Source organism: Chiloscyllium punctatum, chromosome 6 (genome assembly GCF_047496795.1).
Source record: "Chiloscyllium punctatum isolate Juve2018m chromosome 6, sChiPun1.3, whole genome shotgun sequence".
NCBI lineage: Eukaryota > Metazoa > Chordata > Chondrichthyes > Orectolobiformes > Hemiscylliidae > Chiloscyllium > Chiloscyllium punctatum.
This window is the reverse complement of record NC_092744.1, coordinates 68,936,355-68,963,377: the sequence shown is the minus strand read 5'-3', so window position 1 is coordinate 68,963,377 and position 27,023 is coordinate 68,936,355. Positions and strand designations below refer to the sequence as shown.

Sequence of the window (27,023 nt, the reverse complement as noted above, 5' to 3'; positions counted from 1 at the left end):
TGCACCATTTTGCATTAATTTTTAAATGCTGTCATGCTGAATTGCAAAATAATGTCTATGCTCATATACTTGGCACAAGTAAAACATTGCCGATACTGGAAATTTGACACAAAAACAGAAAAATGTTGGTTACTGACAGCAGACCAGATATGATAGGGAAATATACAAACAATTAAGAGATTTGTGTAATGATTTCAATTTCCACATGCAGTACAACGATTTGCTAAATAATATCAAACTTCCTTGCATTTATAACCTCACATTTCTGTTTGTCTCTCAAGAAATTGTCATGTTGTTGGTTCAAGCTATCATTTTATGATGTAATCTCGCTGTGTGCGGAGTTATTGAAAAAGGCTTATTCTCTTCCCCAGCCAGCATTTTGTTCTGAGAAAGGGTCTAAATACAAATGCCAACCCACCATCCTTCGCCCAAGACAATCACAGAGCCACATTGATGCACTGCATTCTTGGCTGCAAAGTGCAAAGAGAATGAATGTAGCCCTCTAAATCTATCATTCCTGAAAATGTCACAGGGATTGCAAATGCATGATTCAGAGCATGCAGCTAGCACTAAATACTCTGTTGAGTGGCTACACATCTTGGTAGGTTGCGCAGAATTAGGAGAGGCTAACCTGCATGCCTTAACAGGAAAGTGTTTCGTGGTTGGAAAAAGTGCTGAAAATGACTTTACAATTGATGTGGAAGAGATTCACGAATGGCACAACATAGCATTTAGCTTGTCTTCTAACTCTGCTCCAGAGGCTTTGGTTGAGGAGGTGCAAATCAACTCATGTGCTGCATGTGTAGAAAGCTAGGAGGTCCTCCAAGTAAATTCGCAGAGGGTGCTGAGAGCAGATAGCTGTGGCCAACGACAAAAGTTAAATCCCAAGGTTCTTGATGCAGTAGTGCAAAACATGACATCATACAATTGGAATGTGTCTTCAAATGCCATAGGACATAAGCTGCACCACTTAGGCCCATTCCTACTCAGCCACCAATAATTTCAGTCAGTCAAAATTCATACCTAACATTGAGAGCTTCAACATACACATCAATATCTCTGTTGCACATGCAATACCAGATATTTGACTATGCAAGTGATGCCAGACTATGAGGCACTTGACAACAATCAATGGCTTGCTCCCCTCTCTTTCAGGCTGAGGTGGCACACAACCAGAGGTAAGCAGGTATTCAACCAAAGTGCTGACTCTCACTGGAGCAGTCACTGAAGAAGTTGCATGCTTCTTCTACCACCTATACTTTGGCAAGAGAATGAAATGCATTTGACTTTGTTGGAAGAAAGTTTCAATCATTTCCCCTGTGCAATGATGGGACAAAACCATCATTTGCAGCTCAGAGTGTAATGTTACCAATCACCTTCGTAGTCACGGGCAATGCTGCCTTCTGAGATTACAGATTTGTTTCCAACAGGTAGCAGATTTCAGTGACATGTAGATGTTTCTCACACTGTATCACCCTCAGGTCCAGGTATTGTTCTCTCATAAGCGTGAACTGATTTGGCCTCCTGCTGAGAGTACTTCACTATCTTCTTCATCATTTTCCCTTGTTTTGCCTATTTTCCCAGTCACAATGAATGCCAAGTAAAATGCCCACGATTTCACCCACATCAGGGAGGAATTAATTTGTGAAAAAACACTGATTTCAGGATAATGTCCTTCAGCATTTGCCACACCACTCCCTATAGTCTCCAAGAATGCAGCAACAAAGCCGAAATGAGTCAACGATCTATTTAAATGATAGAGCTCCTTTCTATTCCAGAACATGCATCTAGCTAAACAAGATAAAGCAAATGTGTTAGCTGAGAATTTAGCAGAAAATGTTAACGTCGGCATCAAATCTGTACTATCCTCTCACTAATGTTATCATCGCCCTGTACTGAATAGTTTTGGCACACATTCATCAATGTGGTGTCCAGTGCAACTTGTAACCAAAAATGTGCATGTGCACCACTGACACCATTTTGGACATCTCAAGTCAGTCAAGGTACCGTATTCAAGTTTCTAACCATGGACAGTTACGTTTGCAGTGCAGTATACCACAGTAAAAAGTAGAGATGTTAGAGTGAGAACAGGAAAAGTAGTTAATGTGATGTACCACAAGAGATGTGAGGCATCAGGTCACGATCAAATGAAGATTGTCCAGAAGAACAAGCACCTAAGTCCTTTAAGCCATAATCAGTTACTTAAGTCTTAAAATGACAGCACTTGTGCTTTATTTTCAATTGAGTCACAGATTTGTTCTTTCTTCCACTTATATATTTTGTTGTTTTATTTCTCTCACCCTTTAACAAGAAAGGCAGCGGAGTCGCAGCACAACATGTGGGCTCGTCAGCACAGGAGCGCAAAATTTGTTTACCCTGTACACTTTCTACGTTTTTTTAAAGTTTGCATTTATTGTGGTACCTTACCATCTTTTAATGATTTTCATAGAAATTGTTTTCTTCCAGCCCAGGCCTAGTAATGAGGTGGCTTCCACTGGCCCGGAATAGGAGTACACGCCTGGTACCTAGTGGGGCAGTCTCTTTCAGTATGGGCAGCCTCAGCCTGGAGTGGTGCTTTTGGACCTGTGTGGGGGCCTCGTTCCATTGTAGAGGTCATCTTCTGCTGTTTCTAGGTAGTCCAACAGCTTGGCGTGAAAGTCTAGTCCCAGCATGGAGATCTCATCCTTGCTGTGGAGGCACTTTCCAGGTTTTCCAATGGCCCAGCGTGGACGTCTACTCTCAGTGTGGTGGCCTTGTCTTGGCTGGGCAGAGCGATCTTGGTCTGGTTTTCCAGCATACCCCAGGAGTTGTTAATTAAAGTGTGATGAACTTTTTTCCCCTTATTTATGATTTCAGGCATTAATTTAGGCGCTGCGTAATGGCGTCTTATAAAACATTTTCCTTTTTTAAATAAAAATACACATGACAATAAATTGCTATTCTATTCTACATGTTTCAAATTCCTTCCATCATCCCTCAGATCACTCATCATCATCAATTAACAGTTTTCTATCAAGTGATTTGTGGGTCAATTAACTCATGTGCTTTCTTTTGGAAACCTTAAAAGCATTTCTTGTTTTTCTCCCTCTTTTATTGCCCAATTTTTCCAACCTCAGTAATCTTTTTTAACCATTAGACTTCTTGTCAAATGAAGAGTGTACGACTGAAACTTGTCTCTTTGCTTTACATTCATGAGCTGTCAAATTTCAGGCTTTTTTTTTACAAAGTTGGCCAACATTTTAAAACATTTTTCATGTATTAGTGGTCAAGGTTTATTTAATATCAAAAGAGATAGACTCAAAAAGTGCCCCATGCTAAGATAGAAAAATACAAGCTGCTTGTAAATAGATACCACCAAACTGTTGTCAACTGGTGTAAACAAAGTAAAATATTTTTCAACATTCAACTTTTGCTTATGGACCAATCATTTCTACATTTTTGATGATGTTCTGGCTGTTGTTCAAGTAGGTCAATTATATTACAAATGCAGAAATCTAGGTGCTCACGTTAACACTCGAATATCATACACAGAAACAGATTTATCCTGTGTCAACTAATTACAGCATATTCAGTTTGAAAAAAGTGTAATTGCCTCTTACTGCTTTGTTGAATTTTTTGAATTTATTGCATTTTTTTTGCTTAATGTGAAACATTTTCAGAAGCAATAAAGCACACCAACAACCTTACCTCCTTTCTTTTTTGTAACAGCAATTCCAATCTGTCATTAGCTCGTTTGCCTATCATTTTGTTCCTCTCAGCCTCATACTGTCTTTGTGTGTTATCTTGATGTATACTTAAGTTTAAGGCCACATTCACCAATGCTGTCATCAGCTTCATAGCTATGAGGAAACAAGCAAAAATGTTAATTTGAAACTGCAAAGTTAGTATGCAAGTAGCCAAACTTACACAAATTTATTGCTTTCCATGGTGTACGAAAAAATAGGTTTCAATATTACCTCTGAAAAAAGCAGTTAAGTGATTGCTTGGTGAGTATGTCTTGTCATTTTCTCTAAATTACAGCATTTATTTAAACTAGTGTTAGGTACATTGGTTAGAGGGAAATGGGTGTGGGTGGGTTACTCTTTGGAGGGTTGGTGTGGACTGGTTGGGCCGGAGGGCCTGTTTCCACACTCTAGGGAATCTAATCTAATTGAAGAGTCAAGAAATGAACTATTTCAATTAGGTAACTAAAATAGCAAGTAAATTAGCAGGAATTTTAATAGGATTTTAGTGAAGTGAGCAAAAATTTGGCTGTTGGGAGTGTAATGTGGGAAAATGAGAAGGCAAACTAGGAAAAGATTACACAAGTCAAGAATCGCAACGAGTTAGTTTTAGTTAATAAAGAATCTTAAGGTAAATTTAGAGGGAAAAAACCCTATGCTTCCAAAAAACTCTGTAGTTGAAAATCTGCTTTACATGCAAAATTACTTGTCTTTGAAAAACTGTGCTAGTTCCAGTGACAGCAGTAAATGAAACGTATCTAGTACTCAGCACAAAGTGTAGCTGTTTTCCTGGCTGATAATTACATCCAAACATGCCAGTTTCCAATGATACCTTCTTTGGATTTTACCTCTGCCCTTGCTGACCTTTTTTCTTTCTTTTGATACATCAGTACTTTCAATTTAAAATTCTCGTCCTCGCATTAAAATCCCTCATGGTTTCACTCCTCTCCATTTCTTTGTAACCTAGTCAAATCTTATAGAGTAGCCATAATTCTCCTCTAAAAGCCGGCTTACGTGCCATCTCTTTGAACATGCATCTAGTCACTTCTCATTTGTCTCTGTGGCCAATGTTGTCTGATTATGCCAGAGACCTTTATGCTAAAAGTGCTTTGTAAATGAAAACTATTGTTATGTTCAGAAAGTAGCTATTTATTTTCAACTTCAACCATGCAGCAAGGCTCATTGGAACCACAATTAAACAAAGATAGAAAGGCGCTGCATTCGTCAGATTAGAACCTGAAAGCAAGTTCATTTAATTTAAATGTAACAAAACAGATACTTAACATGCATAAAAAGATCATAATTATATCCTTAAACAACTGACTGTGCGTTTAACAAAACAGCAGTGAACTTCCTTCAGTAAAGAAAATTGTCAACTTACCAGCCAAGGTGCTGGTGTGCCTGAAGGCGCGAACTTGTGAATCTGAAAGCCCAGTTAGGAGAGAAATCACTGTATCCATCATGTACTCATCATAAATAATACTGTACTGACATTGCCGGATGAGCACTCCAATAAACTCACAGAAATTTGATCGAAATTTCTTCCATTGAGGACCAGGCATAGTCAGAGGGTAATCTCCACTGTCCTGCAAAGAAATATATTCCAAACTATAATCTTAACTGAATGCAAACAGCTGGTGCATAAATTTATTGCTGTGAAACAACACAGTTTTAGTTATTATTAACACAGCATTTATTTTTCTGACAGGTTGTGTTTAACTCACATTTTTGATTGGTCAGAATCTCAAATAAAAACTAAATATGTTCAAGATCACCACTATCACAATTCCAGGATTGTTCTATTTGGTTGACTATCCTTTTCAAATAGGTAACTATAGAATTTAGGAATAGAGAGCCTGAAGGATACATTACAAACAAACTTGTCAGTTATGTCTATAGCCACCTGGTACCTTTCTTTAATATAGCAACTGAATTGAATACGGACCAAACAATCTCATTTAGAATAGTCTTGCTTTTAAATAATTGCCCGACTTTACCTAATGTAGCAATTTTAATTCTTTAAAAAAAAGAAAATACCACTTCAGATTCATAGCTATCTTTGAGTTTACAGCAGTAACAGATCCTCTAAGTCACACTGCATAGATGTAAAATAAAAAGGCTTCATTTTGCCCTCGTGAATTTTTAATGACTTTGTCTAACTTCCAAAATCAAAAGGACACTGAACTGTACACAAGATGTAACTTCGCGACAGATGACCATTTACAAGTTGTGACATACAACTGACCACAGATCAAATCTTGGACAATTCCTGTTTTATATTATCATTCACTGAATTACTGTGGACTCACCTCATCAAACTCTTCAGTCATCTTCCTAATTATTTCTGTATTTTGCATATTTCGAAACATCTCAATTCTTACAGTGCCTGTATAGGAAACATAGCCAAGAGACTGTAAAGAAACATCAGTGTTACAGGTAAGTCCCTGCATGTTTACCTTAAAATATATTGGTTGCATTGGCACAAAATTTAAATTTTGACAAGCTACATTTTGGCAAAAGATAATTTGACAACAAGGAAATATGAAAACAAGTTGTTAAGAAGGGGTATTTTGTGATAAACTCAGCTCCTCAATATGACTTGGCAGTTCAATTTTGAGGTAAAAACTGCAGATGCTGGAAACCAGATTCTGGAATAGAGTGGTGCTAGAAAAGCACAGCAGTTCAGGCAGCATCCGAGAAGCAGGAAAATTGACGTTTTGGGCAAAAGCCCTTCATCAGGTTTTGCTGCCTAAAATACTGTGAGACTTAAGACTCGTTTATTATATTTGATTAACAATAGAATATGTGACTAAAATAAAACTGTACTTAAAAATGACTGCAAAAATGTTGAAAGATTCCCAATTATATACCACTAACTTCTCATAACTGTTTTATGAAGGCTGCTTCAATGTTTGTCCAGCTCTTTTGTTTACATTACATAGGGGGAGCTAGTGAGGCAGTTTGAGCAGCAAGGAAACCAATACATAAATTGATCTTACTGTTCAACAATAGTTATTCATACAAAATCTGATACAACTTGATGAGCAACTAAAGAAAGTTGATGATCATACGTTTACAAAACATTACTTGTGGTTATACTTTTCTTAACAAAATTACCTTACAAAGAAACACTATGCCTCAAGTGGCAAAAGTTCTCGGTGAAAATAAAACACAAACAAAATTATAACCCTTCAAAGAATATTTCAAGGCCTTAAGCTTTACCTTTACATCCTGAGCACTGGATGAAAAAGTTGATTAGGTCCAAAAGTGCGATGTCCCTATCCTGTTTGTACGATTCTATCCAGTCATCAACCACAGACTGTTGAGAAAAATATTACTAGTAATTATGCAAGCTGGATAAACCTCAGATCAGGTATTTACAGCAGCTATTACCCTACAACTTACTTGTGTGATTATTCACTGGAAAACACTTCACAACAGTCTAGGCTGAGGAGTGAAGAATGAGGAATGAAAAAAGGCATAAAGTTAAAAGTCACAAAACACCAGGTTATAGTCCAACAGGTTTAATTGGAAGCACTAGCTCTCAGAGCTGCTCCTTCATCAGGAAGGCGACATGTAATTGAGAGAGGATAATCAGTAAAAATAGCTGCATATACAGATAACAGTACAATTATAGAAAATCTGTAAAAGATTTAAAGAAACAACTACTGACATGACTATATCAGCCACTGACTTGGAAGAGGGGTGGTATATGCATATATAAGTAGATTCAAGATAGAGTTTGATTGATCTTTGGATATTAAAGGCAGGGTAGAGGCAGATCAACTGCAATGTTTCTGAATGACAATACAGTCTTGGAAAGCTAAGTGGCTTCATCCAGTTTGTACTACTACTTATAACTTCTGCCAGCACGATTGATATTGTTTGGACATTACGGAATAAAATATTCTACGTAACATAGATCTCACCACAAACATGATAACTACAGACTAATGCAGTTGCACATTAGTGCATTTACAAATTACAAGCAGAAAACTTAGAACAGAATGATTTAGTCAGATTCCAATTAAAGATATGAATCCTGTCAGAAGGGCATAGAAATGTGCACAGAAATAGATTCAACTTTCAACTATTCTTGCAACAAGCCTACAATTTGATTAGAAGTATTAAAATTATTTGTATTCTTTCCATTAGAGCAGATTGAGAGGAAAGGGTGAAATTGGAATTTCCATTCACCTGCATGGCACTCTTGCCCATTTTCACCACCTCAAAAAGTGTGACTGGTTCAATGTCTCCATTTTGCTGATGGTGTCCATTAGCCTTTCCCAAACTTGTTCTACCACCTGTTCCGACACGACTCTTCTCTCCTGGAATACGCCTTGCCTTCTTAGCAGTCTTGGGAAGAAAACAAAGTGGCATTTTCAAATTAAAAAGAGCACATTCAAAATTTGTTGCACCTTTAAGTATTTACTTGTTTTAATTTCAATTTTAGAAAGGCCCTACATTTAAAAGGGCACTGACTAGCTAAATTCCAGAAAAAAGTGAAGATCGCAGGTACTGGAGAAATTAGAGTCGAAAACGGTGGTGGTGGAAAAGCACAGCAGGTCAGGTAGCATAAGCCTTTCATCAGGAATGCAGAGGGGGATGAGAGATAAATAGCAGGGTGGAGAAGATAGATGGGATGGTGATAGATGGATTGATTCAGGTGGCGGGGGTTAATTGTGATAGGTTGGTGGGCAGGGTGGAGCGGATAGTTGGGAAGGAAGATGGACAGATAGGACAAGTCAAGAGGTGGTGCCAAGTTGGAGGGTTGGATCTGGGACAAGGTGGTGGGAGGGGAGATTTGGAAACTAGTGATGTAGAGTGGTTGAAAAGTCCCAAGGCAGAAAATGAGGCATTCTTCCTCCAGTTGATACATGATTTTGATTTAGCGTAGATGTGGCCCAGGACTTGCATGTCCTTGGAAGAGTAGGATGGGGTGTTGAAGTGGTCGGTCACAGGGCAGTGAGATTGTTTGGTTGTGTCCCCCCCCCAGAGATATTCCCTGAAACGCTCCGCGAGTTGTCGTCCTGTCTCCCCAACGTAGAGGAGACCACATCGAGAGCAATGGCTGCAGTAGATGTGGTGGGTGGATGTGCAGGAAAATTTTTGCCAAATGTGAAGAAGATCCTTTGGGGCTTTGGATGGAAGCGAGGGGGGGTGGAAGACATAAATACAGGTTTTACATCTTGTGCAGCAGCAAGGGAAGGTGCCGGGTGTGGACCTAACAAGGGAGTCGTGGAGGGAATGGTCTCTGTGGAACCCTGAGCTGGATCAAAGAACTTTAGAACCAAAAATGTTACACCTAATGCAAGCAGCTATGTGACTTTATTTTTGCTCTAATTAATCTGACCAAGTTTAAATATAACCGTGTCAAATGTTATAAACAACACAAGCTTCTTTCAAAGCTTGCATTTTTCAGATGTTCGGTACCAGAAAAGCAATTGATGGATTTACTTAAACCTCACATCCGTTTGTACACTGTCGAGTATTCCTTCACTTCTGACTGCAGAAGACCTATGAATCGCATTGCATCAGCTGTAGTCCAATCGGTTTGGCTTAGCATTTCACCTGAAAGACAACTCCTTGAAGAGTGCAGCACTCCCTCAAGAGGTACCTTGACTTTTTGTCCTCTGATCCTGCAATGGGACTCAAACCCACAACCTTGTGATTCAGAGACAAGAGTGCTTATTCATTGTTGCTTTGGATTTGGTAATCTGTAATCTCCTAGATTCAACATGGATTTCAATGATTTCAGTTTATTTTTCCCCCCACAATTTCAGTAATCATTAGCACTCCCTTTGGCCCTACAGAATCATGACCATTAACATTTATTATCTCCTATCTTCCAGCCTGTCATATCGAGCTTTCATTTTGCTCCTTTCCATCCCAACTCATTTCACCTGCTTAGATTTCTATCTTTTTCTGGTTCTGACAGGTCACTGACCTGAAAAGTATCCGAAAAAATCCCTATTCAACTTTCCAATTATTCCACATCTCATATCAAAAGGCAGATTCAATGACATCCCTCATTAGCAGGCAGCAATGTAGTTAATGACACGTCAATGGCTCGCCCAAGGGGAAATTTAACAGCACGGGCATTATGAGTCCTCTGCTCTTTACACTCTGCTGTCATGTTTGTTAGCCACTTTACACAACACAGCTCCCTACTCAATTTGTCTTGAGCTGATCCACACCTAACTTTCCCTACTGAAATACCAAGCAGTGTCATTATTATAACCGTGACATCTGCTTGGATTTTGCTCCAATACCCAGACATGTCTTACTTCTAACCATCTGAAATGAGAGCGAAAACTCCGAAGAAACCATAAAGCTACAAATGACAGTTGAGGCCAAAATACTGAAAGTTTTCAAGTACAAGCTAGATATGATTCTTGAGGCTAAAGGGATCAAAGGGTATGGGGGGAAAGCAAGAACATAGCACTGAGTTGGATGATCAGCTGTGTTCAAACTGAATGGCAGGGGAGGATTGAAGGGCTCGTGGCCTACTCCTACTTTCTATGTTTTGGTCGTCCAAAAAGGTGACGTCATTCCAATATCGAAGTTAAAATGCATTACCTACCCCCAGGAAATGGATGTAGAGAAGGAATTAAATAAATATATGAGCATCGCTGAAAATAACAAATATATGGTATTGCAATTTGAAGCAGCACTTAAAAAGGTTGCAGGAGTAAAAGGGAAGGCCGTAAGTGCTGAAAAGCAGTGAATCATCGATACTAAGGTAGAGGTAAGATGATAGGGTGCAATGTGAAGTAGCAGATTGGACAGGCTGGAATTGATTTAAGGTGATGGCCAAATGTCTGGTGAAAATGGTTAGAATTCTCAAGCCTAAAGTTGCCAGGTCTTAATGGGAGTTGGGTAAATTGTGAGCAGAGATAGATAGTTCCCAAATGGAATTGGGCAGCCTTTATGACGACTGGGATATGGGGTTTAAACGGACAATTTAACATTAAACACAACTGTTTTTACAGTCAAAGTACTACAGTGCAATCCAAGACATGAAAATATAGGAATAGAAGGCCATTTAGCCTAACCATTCAATGAGATCATGTCTGACCTGATAATCCTCAATTGCACTTGTCGGTCTTTTCCCTATAACGCCCAATTTACTAATTAACAATCTGTCTATCTCAGCTTTGAATATGCTTAAAGACCCAGGTTCAAAAGCCCTGTGCAGTGAAGAATTCCATAGACTGACTACCCACAGAGAAGAAATCCCTCCTTATCTATCTTAAATGTGCAACTCCTGATTGAGATTATGCCTTCTGGTCATACGCTAGGGGAAACAACCTTTCCACATCTCCCAAGACCTCTAAGAAGCTAGCATTCTCAATGGGGTCATCACTGAGTCTTCTAAATTCCAATGAGTATATGACCAAATGAGTCAACCTCCTCAGAAGAAAATCACTCCTTACCCAGGATCAGGCTTGTGAACCTTCTCTGGACTGTCTCCAATCTCAGTCTATCTTTCCTTAGATAAGGGGCACAAAACTATACAGGATTCCAGCTGTGGTTTGGAACTAGTCTCTCCTTTTCATTTCAGTAAAACTTCCCTATTTTTATACTCTAATTCCCTTTGAAATAAAGGCCAACATTCCATTAACTTTTCCTTATTTGCTGAATTTGGATGGTAGCTTTTTACAATTCATGCAAGGGGGCTCCCAAACCCCTCTTTTCTGAACTTTTCTGCATTCTTTCTCTATTTAAATAATATTCAGCTTCGCTATTCTTCCTGCCATAGTGCATTTTCCCACATTAGATTCTGTCTGCCAAAGTTTGCCCACTTTCTTAACTTGTCTCTATCCCTTTCCAGACTCTTGTCATCCTCATAATTTGCTATTTGTGTCATCCACAAAACTGGCAATAATACATTCACTTTACTCATCCAAGTCTTTACAATATATGTTGTAAATAATTGTGGCCCCAGCACTGATCCCTGTGCCACACCATGAGTTACAAGTTTCCATCCAGAAAATGCACATTCTTTTAACTCAACTCTGTCTTCTATTAGTCAACCAATCCTCTAACCATGGTAGTATACTATGTCCAACATCATAGATTATCTGATAAAGTAGCCTAATGTGTGGGACCTTAAAAAAAGCCTTCTGAAAATCCAAAAATATTACATTCACTGGCTCCCCCTTTATTCATCCTACTTGTTGCCTCAAATAAATCTCGTAAATTTGTCAGACATCATTTTCCCTTTGTGAAGCCATGCTGCTTCTGCTTAACTGCATCATGTATTTCTATATGTTGTGTTATTATATTTACATAATATGACTGATGTTAAGCTATTTGACTTACAGTTAGCTGTAATTTTGTCTCCTTTTTAAATAAAGATACTACATTGGCAGTTTTCCAATCCTCTGGGACTTATTCAGAATTCAAAATTCTTGAGAAGATTTGTAGCTCAGGATGTGGATGAGGTTGTTGACTTGCTTGCTGAGGTGGTAAGTTTGTTTGCAGATATTTTGTCACCATACTAGGTAACATCATCAGTGCACCTCCGATGAAGCATCGGTGTGCTGTCCTGCTTGTTACCAGTGTGTCCTGGTTTGTTGAGGTGGGTGGTTTCATTTCCGCTTTTGTTTCTTAGTAGTTAGTATATGGGGTTTGACTCTACATGTTAAATTCTACTGGTAAACAACTCAACCCACTCCGTTCACACCCCCCAAGAATTCCTCAACATCAAGGACACCTGAATAGATGAGGATGAGATTATGATCTCCTTCGATGTGACTGCACTATTTATCTCCAGAGACATCTCCCAAGCCAAGGAAGCACTAGTGCTGCTACTAGATGGACCAGTGATGCAGACCCTCGACAACACTAACACCAACACTACCAGCAAGGATAGCACCCTCATGACCACTGCACCTTCAATGGCCAGGAATACAGACAAATCAACAGACACCCATGGGATCAGGATTAACAGTGGAAGCTGTAATGCAAAGACTGAAATGGGCGGTCCTTCCCACTATCCAGCCTAACCTTTGAATCCGTGATGTGGATGATACCCTCGTTATTACTGAATGCGCTCAGCTGGAAGAAATCCATCAATTCAAACAACATCCACACCAGCATAAAATTCACCAAGGAAGAAGAGAACAATAACAATTTCCCTTCCAGGATGCAATGGTTGAAAGCAAGGCCAACAGTGAACTCCAGACCAGCAGACACAGGAAGGCCACCCATACAGATCAAGTATTCAACTATAAGAGCAACCATCCCAACACAAACAAACAGAGCTGCATCAGAACATTGTTCAAGCAAGTTGTAACACACTGCAGCACCCTCGAGTTGTGCAAAGCCGAAGAACACCTGTACGGCGTCTTCAAAAAAAACGGTTACCCAAAAAGTGAAGTCTGCTGGTGTTTACAAAAACAGACCACAATAAGACACAACACATCTGGATACACTGGTCACCCTGCCATACATCAAAGACATATCGGAAATGACCACCAGTCTACTCCAACCCCTAGGTATCATTAGATTACGTTGTGATTAGATTAGATTACTTACAGTGTGGAAACAGGCCCTTCGGCCCAACAAGTCCACACCGCCCCGCCGAAGCGTAACCCACCCATACCCCGACATCTACATTTACCCCTACCTAACACTATGGGCAATTTAGCATGGCCAATTCACCTGGCCTGCACATCTTTAGGACTGTGGGAGGAAACCGGAGCACCCGGAGGAAACCCACGCAGACACGGGGAGAACGTGCAAACTCCACACAGTCAGTCGCCTGAGGCGGGAATTGAACCCGGGTCTCAGGCGCTGTGAGGCAGCAGTGCTCACCACTGTGCCACTGTAGCCCACAAACCAATAAACACACTATGACAGCTACTGACAAGTATAAGGCATTCCATACCCACAACTAACAGAACCAACATTATATACAAAATACATCAGACAAACTAGAAGAAAACTAGCCATTAGGTTACACAACCACCAACTATCACGTATCCATACACAAGGACAAAGGACAACATATCCATTCTAGGACAAGCCAAACAAAGACATGCACTTGAATTCCTGGAGGCTGGCACACAACTTGGAACTCCATTAACAAGCATGTAGTGTTAGACCCATATATCAACCACTAAGAAACAAAACTGAAAATGATACCCTGCCAGCACCCGGCCCATATCCCTCCAATCCGAAGGGTTTGGAGGGATATGGGCCGGGTGCTGGAAGGTGGGACGAGGTTGGGTTGGGATATCCGGGTTGAACCGAAGGGTCTGTTTCCATGCTGTACAACTCTATGACTCTATGATACCATGCATGTCAGCAAACCGGGATACATAAATAGCAAGTGGGACAGAACACCAATGCTTCAACGGTGGCGCATTGATGTTGTCTAGCATGGTGACAAAATTCCTGCAAACAAATTTATTAGCTCAGAGAGCAAGTCAACACCAATAACCTCACTTTTTCAGAATCTAAGGCCTCTTGGAAGATTACTATCGGTGCATCCACTATCTCTGTAGCTACTTGCTTAATATCCTCTGATGCATCTCATCAAGTCCAGAGAACTTATTGATCTCTAGCCCCATTAGTTTTCCTAGCACATTTCCTTTAGTGAGTTATTGCATTTATTTCCTCTCCTCCTTTTGCCCCTTCATTATTTAGCAATTTAAGAATGCTGTGAAGACTTAGGCAAAGTACTCATTCAACTCCATCTCATTCTCTAAGGGGCCCGTGTTCACCCTTGCTTTTTATATATTTAGGGTGATAGGTCAGAGAGGAGGGTGGAGTGCCTAGGTGGAAAGGAAGACAGATAGGTAGGACAGGTCATGAGGGCACTGCTGAGCTGGAAGGTTGGAGCTGGGGTGAGGTGGGGGAAGGGGAAATGAAGAAACTGGTGAAATCCACATTGATGCCATGGGGTTGAAGTGTTCCGAGGCGGAAGATGAGGCGTTCTTCCTCCAAGCGTTGGGTGGTGAGGGAGTGGCGGTGGAGGCGGCCCAGGACCTCCATGCCCTCGGCAGAGCGGGAGGGGGAGGTGAAATGTTGGGCCACAGGGCGGTGGGATTGATAGGTGCGGGTGTCCCACAGATGTTCCCTGAAGCGCTCTGCTAGGAGGTGTCCAGTCTCCTCAATGTAGAGGAGACCACATCGGGAGCAACGAATACAAGAAATGATATTGGTGCATGTGCAGGTAAAATTTTGATGGATGCGGAAGGCTCCTTTAGGGCCTTGGATGCAGATAGGGGAGGTGATGTGGGTGCAGGTTTTGCAATTCCTGCGGTGGCAGGGAAGGGTGCCAGGAAAGGGGAAAGAGTGGACCTGACCAGGTAGCCACGGAGGGAACGGTCTTTGTGGAAAGTGTAAATGGGCGGGGAGGGAAATATATCCCTGGTGGTGGGGTCCGTTTGGAGGTGGCAGAAATGTCGTCGGATGTGGTTTATGCAAAGGTTCGTAGGGTCGAAGGTGTGCACCAGGGGCATTCTGTCTTTGTTACAGTTGGAGGGGTGGGGTTTGAGGGCGGAGAGGCAGGCTTTGAGGGCGGAGGGGCGGGATGTGGATGAGATGTGTTGGAGGGCATCTTTAACCACGTGGGAAGGGAAATTGCAGTCTCTAAAGAAGGAGGCCATCTGGTGTGTTCTGTGGTGGAACTGGCCCTCCTGGGAGCAGATACGTGGAGGTGGAGGAATTGCGAATATGAGATGGCATTTTTGCTGGAGGTAGGGTGGGAAAGTGGTGTAATCCAGGTAGCCGTGGGAGTCAGTGGGTTTGTAAAATCTTCTTTTCCACCTATCCACTCCATCCTCCTCTCTGACCTATCACCTTCATCCCCACTCCCATTTACCCATTGTACTCTTTGCTACTTTCTCCCCACCCCCACTCCCCTTTCATTTATCTCTCCACTCTGCAGGCACCCTGCCTCTATTCCTGATGAAGGACTTCTGTGCGAAACGTCGACTTTCCTGCTCCTCAGATGCTGCCTGACCTGCTGTGCTTTTCCAGCACCACTCTAATGTTTACTGCAGTCCATACCAACAAGACTCCCACGTTGCCCTCTCCTTTCCGGCTGTGCTTTTAAAATGTCACATACTCTGAAATACTTCGTTCTTAGCTTTGATATCCTTGCAATCATATCTTGGTAATGGCTCCAAGATCAAACCCATTAACATGTATTGTGCCATTAATTCATTTTGTTTGTTCAATATTTTACACACATTCAATAATGAGCTAATATTTTGCCTTAGTTTTATTTCCCTCTACAGCACTATATACTGTGTTTTCTTTTTGTGTTTGTATACTCTGTCCCTTCCTGCCCCACTCTGGGTATTGTTGAGTCGTTCCCCTGACTTGGTGACATATTGTCTTGCTCTCAAAGCACACATCTCTCCTTCCCAAATCCTCCCCTCATCTAATTAGTTTAAAGTCCATATGGGATTTGCATCAAGTGACGTTTATCTGCAGGAGTTTTTTTGTTTTAAAAATGGACATCACATTTATTGTAGATTACAGAATGAACTAAAATATTCCCAGATTAGCTCGATTCTTTTTATTAAAATATCACCCTAATTCTACAAATCTGCCAGTTGAACATTAGTTCAATTCATTTTGTGTTTGTTGGGATTTGAAATTTATTTAATGTATGTATGTATGATGAGTCCTTAGGTGAAAGTGAGGACTGCAGATGCTAGAGATCACAGTCAAGATTAGAGTGGTGTTGGCAAGACACAGCAGGTCAGGCTGCATCCGAGGAGCAAGAAAATTGACGTTTCGGGCAAAAGCCGAAGTAGATTTCCCTGCTCCTTGGATGCGGCCTGACCTGCGTGTTTTTCCAGCACCACCCTAATCTTGACATAATGAGTCCTTCACAACCACCAAACTTCTCAAAGCACTTTACAGTCAATGAAGTACATTTGAAATGTTATTTTTGTACTGTAGGAATTTGTACACAGCAAGCTCAAGAAAACAAAAACAGTGATAACAATCAGATAACCAGGTCAACAGAGATAACTATCCAGTGTCATTAGATCTTTTCTGTCTACTTTACACAGCAAACAGGCCCTCAGCTTAACTTTACACCCAAAAGTCTGATATGTTTAGGGTTTCAATCCTTCAACAGTGCATCACTCCCTCAGTACTGAACTGATTTTTGAGCTCAGGTCCGAAAACAGACTTGAAATGAGAACCTCTGACTTAGAGGTGAGAATGCTACAAAATAAGTGACAGCTAACACACACACAGCCATACTAGAGTAATTTAACATTGAGGGAGGATGCTCCAATCCTGAGATTTGCTATGTTCTTAAAGTCCTCACAGAGTGGAGTTGAATAGTTGGAGGTGGCAGAACTAATACCCAGCAGACCTTTATCTTGGACATCCCTTCTCTCACATGCTCTAGAAGTTAGACATTTAAAGTGCTGGAAGTGAATGTCAGTAGCTCATTAATACGACACACTGACTGAGTAAGGTTCCCAAGAGTAGGCAGAGAGATTCAGGAACAGCAAACTAGCTTGACTGTACATAAACCTTTGTGAATGTATGAGAAGGAGAGTAGGTGAAGTAAACATTGGTCCTTCAGAGACAGGAGAGACCATCATTGGCAAAATGATTGAAATATTTTCAATTCTTCTTCATATTAGACTGCATCAAGCAATTCCTTCTGTTCTCACCAAATAGCCTCTGTCCTTGGTCCTACTTGGACATCCTTGCTCTCCAGCGTGGCAATATTCTTCATTTATAATGCTACCCATCCCTCCTATCTTTCCTCATTACCTAGCATCCAGGAATATTTAATTTCCAGTGCTGTCCTTCTTTGAGCTTCTTTTATAGACACAATATTATAACTCCACTTGATAGTTTGCATTTGTAACTCACCAACTTCATTTACAGGCTCCATGTATTCAAAAGCATGCACAGTAACCCAAATTTAGACTTTCTTACTTCCTCATTTAATCTGAGCCCATTTAATAACTTGTCCTTTCTCATATCCTGTGCAGATATCACACCCCAATTCCTACACTCCTGCCCAGATAGTTTAAAGCCTCCCCAAAAGGAAAGCAAATCACCTTGAACGGAGATCAATTTGTGTGTGCACAATCAAATCAGAGCCAATACCAACATCCCAAGAATCTAAAGCCCTCCCTCCTAGACCTTATCTTCAACCACTTTTCTTGCTGTTTATTCTCCTAATTTTACATTCACTTGTAGTCTTGGAGGTAATCATGATTTGACTATTTTTGGAAGTCCTGCTTGCAAATTTCCTTCAGCTGTCTAAATTCTGACTGCAGGATCAGCTATGGCTGAACTCCCCAAATGAGCCATCATGTTTATCAGTATTCAGAACTGAACATTGTTTTGAGGGGGACTGGAACTCCGTGCTCCTGCACCACCTGCTTCTCGAGTGTCTAGTGATTATCCATTCACTTCATCCTTGCATCCATGAAATAAATGTGCTATTCATGAAACTCAACCTCAAAGATGCACTAAAAATTGTGAACTAATTCTGACAAATTTGGTGAAAGAATATCAAGATATGAAAGTTTCCATATTTGAAAATAAGAGTTATTAGAATACTATGCCTTGGTATGAACAGCATACTTCTCAGGTTTTAATTGATAACTCCAACTTCTTCCTTAGATATTAATGCTTCAGAGTAACCTTCTTAATGCAGAAAGTACTAATGCATAATTTCTATGACAAACTATCAATATTTATTTAAAAACTCATACCGGTGGCCTGCCAGGACCACGAGCTCTGCGCTTCCGTCCTTTCCCCTCTGGATCCTCAAATTCACCAGTAACATCAGAATGAATAGTCGTTTCGTTAGTCGGCTCCCTGAAAGTTAAATATTGCAGATATTATGTATCATTGTCTCTGACGGTCTTCATATTTCAATTATTCTCATCACTAACACCACTATCTCAATTCAGATTTTGCCCATTGTGATCAGAACCGTGGAATAAATTATATTCTATAATACAGGTTAATCAAAATTCAGTAAATTAATCTAACTAAAGTAACACAAATCAAAACTGAAGACCTATATCCTGTATGCTCGACAACACAGCTTTTGTGAATATAGTTCGTAAGTTTGCAGTTGACACCAAAATAGATGCTGTTTAGACAGTGAAAAAGATTAGCTTGGAGGACGAAAGGACCTTGCTCAGATGGGCCAATGGGCTAAGGAGTGGCAGTTGGAGTTCAATTCAGGTAAATGTGAGATGTTACATTTTGGTAAGGCAAACCAGAGCAGGACTTATACAGTTAATGTTAAAAACCACAACACCAGGTTAGCTACCTGACGAAGAAGCAGTGCTCTGAAAGCTTGTACTTTCAAATAAATCTGTTGAAATATAAACTGGTGTCAGGTGATTTCTAACTTTGTTCACCTCAGTCCAACACTGGCACTTCTACATCATAGCTGAAAATGTGTTGCTGGAAAAGCGCAGCAGGTCAGGCAGCATCCAAGGAGCAGGAGAATCGACAATTCGGGCATGGGCCCTTCTTCAGGAATGAGGAAAGTGTGTCCAGCAGGCTAAGATAAAAGGTAGAAAGGAGGGACCTGGGGGAGGAGCATTGGAAATGCGATAGGTGGAAGGAGGTCAAGGTGAGGGTGATAGGCCGGAGTGGGGATAGGGGCGGAGAGGTCAGGAAGAAGATTGCAGGTTAGGAAGGCGGTGCTGAGTTCGAGGGATTTGACTGAGATAAGGTGGGGGGAGGGGAAATGAGGAAACTGGAGAAATCTGAGTTCATCCATTGTGGTTGGAGGGTTCCTCGGCAGAAGATGAGGTGCTCTTCCTCCAACCGTCGTGTTGCTATGGTCTGGCGATGGAGGAGTCCAAGGACCTGCACGTCCTTGGGTGGAGTGGGAGGGGGAGTTGAAGTGTTGAGCCATGGGGTGGTTGGGTTGGTTGGTCCGGGTGTCCCGGAGGTGTTCTCTGAAACGTTCCGCAAGTAGGTGGCCTGTCTCCCCAATATAGAGGGGGCCACATCGGGTGCAGTGGATGCAATAAATAATGTGTGTAGAGGTGCAGGTGAACTTGTGGCAGATATGGAAGGATCCCTCAGGGCCTTGGAGGGAAGTAAAGGGGGGGGGAGAGGTATGGGCGCAAGTTTTGCATTTCTTACGGTTGCAGGGAAAGGTGCCGGGAGTGGAGGTTGGGTTGGTGGGGGTGTGGGCCTGACGAGGGAGTCACGGAGGGAGAGGTCTTTTCGGAACGCTGATAGGGGAGGGGAGGGAAATATATCCCTGGTGATGTGGTCCGTTTGGAGGTGTCGGAAATGACGACGGATGATACGATGTATATGGAGGGTTGGTAGGTGAGGACCAGTGGGGTTCTGTCCTGGCGGCGATTGGAGGGGTGGGGCTCAAGGGCAGAGGAGCAGGAAGTAGAGGAGATGCGGTGGAGGGCATCGTCGATCACATCTGGGGGGATATTGCGGTCTTTGAAGAAGGAGGCCATCTGGGTTGTACGGTATTGGAACTGGTTCTCCTGGGAGCAGGTGCGGCGGAGGCGAAGGAATTGGAAACATGGGATGGCGTTCTTACAGGGGGCAGGGTGGGAGGAGGTGTAGTCTAGGTAGCTGTGGGAGTCGGTTGGTTTATAGTAAATGTTCGTGTTCATTCGGTCACCCGAGATAGAAATGGAAAGGTCTAGGAAGGGAAGGGAGTCGTCTGAGATGGTCCAGGTGAATTTGAGGTCGGGGTGGAAGGTGTTGGTAAAGTGGATGAACTGTTCAACCTCCTCGTGGGAGCACGAGGCAACGCCGATACAGTCATCAATGTAGCGGAGGAAAAAGGTGGGGGGTGGTGCCAGTGTAGTTGCGGAAGATGGACTGTTCCACATATCCTACGAAGAGGCAGGCATAGCTGGGGCCCATGCGGGTTCCCATGGCTACTCCTTTGGTTTGAAGGAAGTGGGAGGATTGGAAAGAGAAGTTGTTCAGGGTGAGGACCAGTTCAGTCAGTTGAAGGGTACTGGTTGGTACGGCGGGAAAGGAAGAGGTGGAGGGCTTTGAGTCCTTCGTGATGGGGGATGGAGGTGTACAGGGACTGGATGTTCATGGTAAAGATAAGGCGTTGGGGACCGGGGAAGCGAAAATCACGGAGGTGGTGGAGGGCGCGGGTGGTGCCCCGAACGTAGGTGGGGAGTTCTTGGACGAAGGGGGACAGGACCTTGTCGAGGTATGCAGAGATGAGTTCGGTGGGGCAGGAGCAGGCTGAGACAATGGGTTGGTCGGGGCAGTCAGGTTTGTGGATTTTGGGCAGGCGGTAGAAACAGGCGGTGCGGGGTTGTGGGACTATGAGGTTGGAGGCGGTGGATGGGAGATCCCCTGAGGCGATGAGGTTATGGATGGCCTGGGAGATGATGGTTTGGTGGTGGGAGGTGGGGTCATGGTCAAGGGGGCAGGAGGAGGTGGTGTCCTCAAGCTGGCGTTTAGCCTCAGCAGTGTAAAGGTTGGTGACCGCTGAGGCTAAACGCCAGCTTGCGGACACCTCCTCCTATTGCTCCCTTGACCATGACCCCACCTCCCACCACCAAACCATCATTTCCCAGGCCATCCATAACCTCATCACCTCAGGGGATCTCCCATCCACCGCCTCCAACCTCAGTCCCACAACCCCGCACCGCCCGTTTCTACCTCCTACCCAAAATCCACAAACCTGACTGCCCCGGCCGACCCATTGTCTCAGCCTGCTCCTGCCCCACCGAACTCATCCCTGCATACCTTGACACGGTCCTGTCCCCCTTAGTCCAAGAACTCCCTCACCTACGTTCGGGACACCACCCGCGCCCTCCACCTCCTCCATGATTTTCGCTTCCCCGGTCCCCAACGCCTTATCTTCACCATGGACATCCAGTCCCTGTACACATCCATCCACCATCACGGAGGACTCAAAGCCCTCCACTTCTTCCTTTCCCGCGGTATCAACCAGTACCCTTCCACTGACACCCTCCTTCGACTGACTGAACTGGTCCTCACCCTGAACAACTTCTCTTTCCAATCCTCCCACTTCCTCCAAACCAAAGGAGTAGCCATGGGCACCCGCATGGGCCCCAGCTATGCCTGCCTCTTTGTCAGGTATGTGGAACAGTCCATCTTCCGCAGCTATACTGGCACCAACCCCCACCTTTTCCTCTGCTACATCGATGACGGTATCGGCGCTGCCTTGTGCTCCCACGAGGAGGTTGAACAGTTCATCCACTTTACCAACACCTTCCACCCCGACCTCAAATTCACCTGGACCATCTCAGACTCCTCCCTTCCCTTCCTAGACCTTTCCATTTCTATCTCGGCCAACCGAATCAACGCGGACATTTACTATAAACCGACCGACTCCCACAGCTACCTAGACTACACCTCCTCCCACCCTGCCCCCTGTAAAAACGCCATCCCATATTCCCAATTCCTTCGCCTCCGCCGCATCTGCTCCCAGGAGGACCAGTTCCAAAACCGTACAACCCAGATGGCCTCCTCCTTCAAAGACCACAATTTTCCCCCCAGACGTGATCGACGATGCCCTCCACCGCATCTCCTCTACTTCCCGCTCCTCCGTCCTTGAGCCCCACCAGGACAGAACCCCACTGGTCCTCACCTACCACCCCACCAACCCTCCATTTACATCGTATCATCCGTCGTCATTTCTGCCACCTCCAAAAGGACCCCACCACCAGGGATATATTTCCCTCCCCTCCCCTATCAGCGTTCCGAAAAGACCTCTCCCTCCGTGACTCCCTCGTCAGGCCCACACCCCCACCAACCCAATCTCCATTCATGGCACCTTCACCTGCAAGAAATGCAAAACTTGTGCCCACACCTCCCCCTTACTTCCCTCCAAGGCCTTGAGAGATCCTTCCATATCCGCCACAAATTCACCTGCACCTCCACACACATCATCTGTTGCATCATTGCACCCTATGTGGCCTCCTCTATATTGGGGAGACAGGCCACCTACTTGTGGAACGTTTCAGAGAACACCTCTGGGACACCTGGACCAACCAGCCCAACCACCCCGTGGCTTAACACTTCAACTCCCCCTCCCACTCCACCAAGGACATGCAGGTCCTTGGACTCCTCCATCGCCAGACCATAGCAACACGACGGTTGGTGGAAGAGCGCCTCATCTTCCGCCGAGGAACCCTCCAACCACAATGGATGAACTCAGATTTCTCCAGTTTCCTCATTTCCCCTCCCCTCACCTTATCTCAGTCAAATCCCTCGAACTCAGCACCGCCTTCCTAACCTGCAATCTTCTTCCTGACCTCTCCGCCCCTATCCCCACTCTGGCCTATCACTCTCACCTTGACCTCCTTCCGCCTATCGCTGTTCCAACGCCCTTCCCCCAAGTCCCTCCTCCCTGCCTTTTATCTAAGCCTGCTGGACACACTTTTCTCATTCCTGAAGAAGGGCTCATGCCCAAAACGTCGATTCTCCTGCTCCTTGGTTGCTGCCTGACCTGCTGCGCTTTTCCAGCAACACATTTTCACCTCTGATCTCCAGCATCTGCAGTCCTCACTTTCTCCTCGAAGACTTCTACATCATATACAGTTAATGGCAGGGCCTTGGAGAATGTTGCCAAAGAAAGAAACCTAGGGGTGCAGGCAGCGTTCGGCACCCATGTCTTTGTTGGTCACAGCATTGTGTATAGGAGTTGGAAAGTCATGTTGCGGCTATTCAGGACATTGATGAGGCCACTTTTAGAATACTGCATACAATTCTGGTCCCCTTGTATATAAAGGACGTTGGTAAACTTGAAATGGTACAGAAAAGACTCAAGGATGTGGCCAGGACTGAAGGGTTTGACTTGTAGGGAGAGGCTGAACAGGCTGGGGCTTTTTTCCCTGCAGCGTTGGAGGTTTACAGAGGTTTATAAAATCATGAGTGGCATGGATAGGTTGAACAACCAAAAGTCTTTTTCCTAGGGCATGAGAGTCCAAAACTAGAGGGCATGGGTTTACGGTGAGAGGGGAAGGATTTTAAAAGAACCTGAGGGGTAACTTTTTGATGTAGAGGGTGGTGCATGTATGGAACAAGCTGCCACAAAAAGTGGTGGGGACAAGTACAATTACACCATTTAAAAGGCATCTGCATGGGTATACGAATAGGAAAGGTTAGAGGGACACGAGCCAAATGCTGGCAAATGGGACTAGGTCAGATTGGGATGTCTGGTCGGCACAGATGAGTTGAACCAAATGGTCTGTTTCTGTGCTGTATGAATTGCTATGCCAAAGCAGCAAGCAAAAAAGATCACAGGTTTTCTGGCTTGCTAAGGGGTCCTTTCCTTAAAGTGTTTTGGCCAGAAAGATTAATTTGGCCCATCGTACCTGCACTAGTTCTCCAAATAAGCATCATGACTTTGTGCAATTCATCTGCCTTTTCCTGACACCTTTGCACATTTCTTCAATTTAAATAATGCTATGTGCCCTTGAGTGCCTCAATGACCGTGCCGCCACCACACTTCCAGGCAGTGCACTCCAGACCCAACCATTTGTTGTGTAAATGAGTTCTTTTTCCTCACATCATGTTTTGCAGATCCTTTCAAACCTTATCTTTTGCAGAGGGGAACAGTTTATATGCAGTGCCCTCATGATCTTGTAAATCTTTGTAAACAGAAACAATTGTTATCTAGCCCCCTTGTGATTTTCTAAACTTCTGTATGATCTCCTCCTCTTAATCGTGATTAGATTAGATTAGATTAGATTACTTACAGTGTGGAAACAGGCCCTTCGGCCCAACATGTCCACACCGCCCCGCCGAAGCGCAACCCACCCATACCCCTACATTTACCCCTTACCTAACACTACGGGCAATTTAGCATAGCCAATTCACCTGACCTGCACATCTTTTGGACTGTGGGAGGAAACCGGAGCACCCGGAGGAAACCCACGCAGACACGGGGAGGATGTGCAAACTCCACACAGTTAGTCGCCTGAGGCGGGAATTGAACCCGGATCTCTGGCACTGTGAGGCAGCAGTGCTAACCACTGTGCCACCGTCTTATTTCCAAGAACAGTGTCGGCATCTCCAAAATATCATATCTTTATCTTTGTAATCAATTTTGCAAATCTCTTCTGCACTCTTCCTGTCTCAATTTCTCTGGCCACAGGAGAGGTGCCAGAGGACTGGAGGACAACCAATGTGATATCACTTTCAAAAGGGGAGAGAGGAATAGAAATATAGAATAAAGCATTTCATCATGGTAACCCTGTGGAATGCTGCCTTCTTCCCAGTTGGCTATGAAAAAACATGTAGGGCGTGATGTATAGAGCCGGACAACCATGATGGAACTCATCAAGTAAAATTCTACCAGCTGCAGTGGCTGTGTGCTCTTCATTTGGTTAATGGGGGCGGTCAGTTTGTTCCTGAGTTAGGGTCTCACCCAGTTCTTCAATGACACGCAGTTAATGTGTGGGGTAAATCACAAAAACAAAAGGAGCAAATCAGGCTAATTCAACTACTGTGGGATCATCCTCTTTTCTATGGCTGGAAGGATCTTTACTAGAAATACCTCTAAACGTATTCATTTACTATTGGAGAAGAGCATCTCCTAGAGAGCCAGTGTAGTTTCAGAGCAAACAGAGGCCCCCAACATCTGGCATTTGTACTCCGACAAATACAAAAGTGCTGTCAACAAAGTAAAGCCTTGTATGTCAAGTTTGGAGAATTTGCCAAGGTATCTTATGCAGCGAGAGAGACAGACTTTTGCAAATTATTGAAATATCAATAATGCCTATGTAGGTTCATGGCCATGGTGAACCAGTTTCATGAAAATGAATATGGACAAGTAAAAAGTACAACAGCAAACTCTGGAGACCCTTCTAAATTTCCAAAATTGTGAAGTGAGGAAGAAGAGGAACACATTAGTGAACTTCCTTGTATTGATGACTGCACTCTCCTAACCCACAGTCATTAAATAAAGGACAAGCCACTTATAACAACATATTTTCTGAGGCAGCATAACTCTTTGAATTAAAATTCCATCTCAAGAAGTGTGAAGCTCTGCATTTGCCTGCAATCGAAGAGGAATGCAAGACTATTAAGCACTGCAATTGAAGTGAACAAACTGGAAGCTCTCAACCTAATTAATTATTTGGGGAGTGTCATTTTACCTGTTGCCATTTTCGACAAGGAATCAGGTGATAGTTTTTCTAAAACAAACAAAGCATTTTTGGAATTCTAAAAATTAATCTGGAAGGAAACATCAAAGCACAGACTAAACTCAACTGTACATACTAGAATTGAGTGAATGGTCCTATACTGCCATCATGTATGGCTCATCCACACTACATCCACACCATCAGGACTGCATCACAAACATTAAATTTCTGAAAAAAGCCAACATCAAAAGCATCAATGCCATCTTCCTGAAAAGCCAACTGCAACAGATGAGTTACATTGCCCAGGTGTGCACAATCATCTGCCCAAGATCACATCATACAAATGAGTCAAACACTGGTGAAGGGAACAAAGAAGCCCCAGTTTCAAAGCAAACATTACAAAGCCTCCCTGAAGACACCCTTCTCTAACCCTCGCAATGACTATCACCAGCTGCAGATTGAGATGTCTGGAGATACTACAGACACCTTGGAGGATGAGCTAAGAACCAACATGAGAACACAAAAGGTTAGACCCTATGGTAAGCAGACAACCACAGCTTCGTCTGACCCACTGTAGAAGAATCGACCTGATAGAGATGGGGCTGACTATAAGGCCCATGAGCAATTATCCCAAACTTCCTAAAATCTTCAGCTGAGAATAAATGCATGGGATGACAAGCAGATTGAAGGCTCAGATATTATGTTTGCTTCTTGATACCCTGAAGATTTCATAGTGTTTTCTGCCATGACCAATTCCCTTGTATTGTTACATGCACAGAAATAAATCTCCCCAAACAGTTTGGTCCTGATCAATCTTAATGCAGACTTCCTCTTCCATTGAAAAACTGCCATTCCAGCAAGACTGTTTAGCTCGAGAATATAGTTTTTCTTTCTTGTAGAACAACTTTAAGTGTGAATAGCATTCAATATTTGATTAAAAAAATGATCAAAACACAAAAACAAATTTCATAAAATGGGAAACTGATTGTCTCATCAGATTTTTAAAAATAGCATATTTGAAAAATTATACAAGTACACAATTATACCTTTGCAACTGAAATAAATTAGTGTTTATAACTTGGTTTTAATACACAGCTTGAATTTTTTATATAGCTTTTACTGGTCATAACAATTATTTTCAAAGCATTTTGGATGCAAAGTGCAAACAGAAGAAAAGGCTTGACAAAACATTTTTAATTGTTATTCTAATTTA

General features: G+C 43.0%; 1 protein-coding gene across 4 annotated transcripts in view; it reads right to left on the bottom strand.

Moving 5' to 3' along the window:
- stag1a (STAG1 cohesin complex component a) overlaps positions 1-27,023 on the bottom strand; it is a 210,911-nt gene that overhangs the window by 45,267 nt on the left and 138,621 nt on the right. For all 4 annotated transcript variants that reach the window (XM_072572882.1, XM_072572885.1, XM_072572883.1 and 1 more), the window contains 6 exons: positions 18,440-18,545; positions 7,920-8,078; positions 6,945-7,041; positions 6,032-6,108; positions 5,104-5,308; positions 3,688-3,839 (listed from right to left, as the gene is read on the bottom strand). In XM_072572882.1, the coding sequence (XP_072428983.1) occupies positions 3,688-3,839; positions 5,104-5,308; positions 6,032-6,108; positions 6,945-7,041; positions 7,920-8,078; positions 18,440-18,545 (796 nt within the window). The remainder of the gene's footprint in view (positions 1-3,687; positions 3,840-5,103; positions 5,309-6,031; positions 6,109-6,944; positions 7,042-7,919; positions 8,079-18,439; positions 18,546-27,023) is intronic.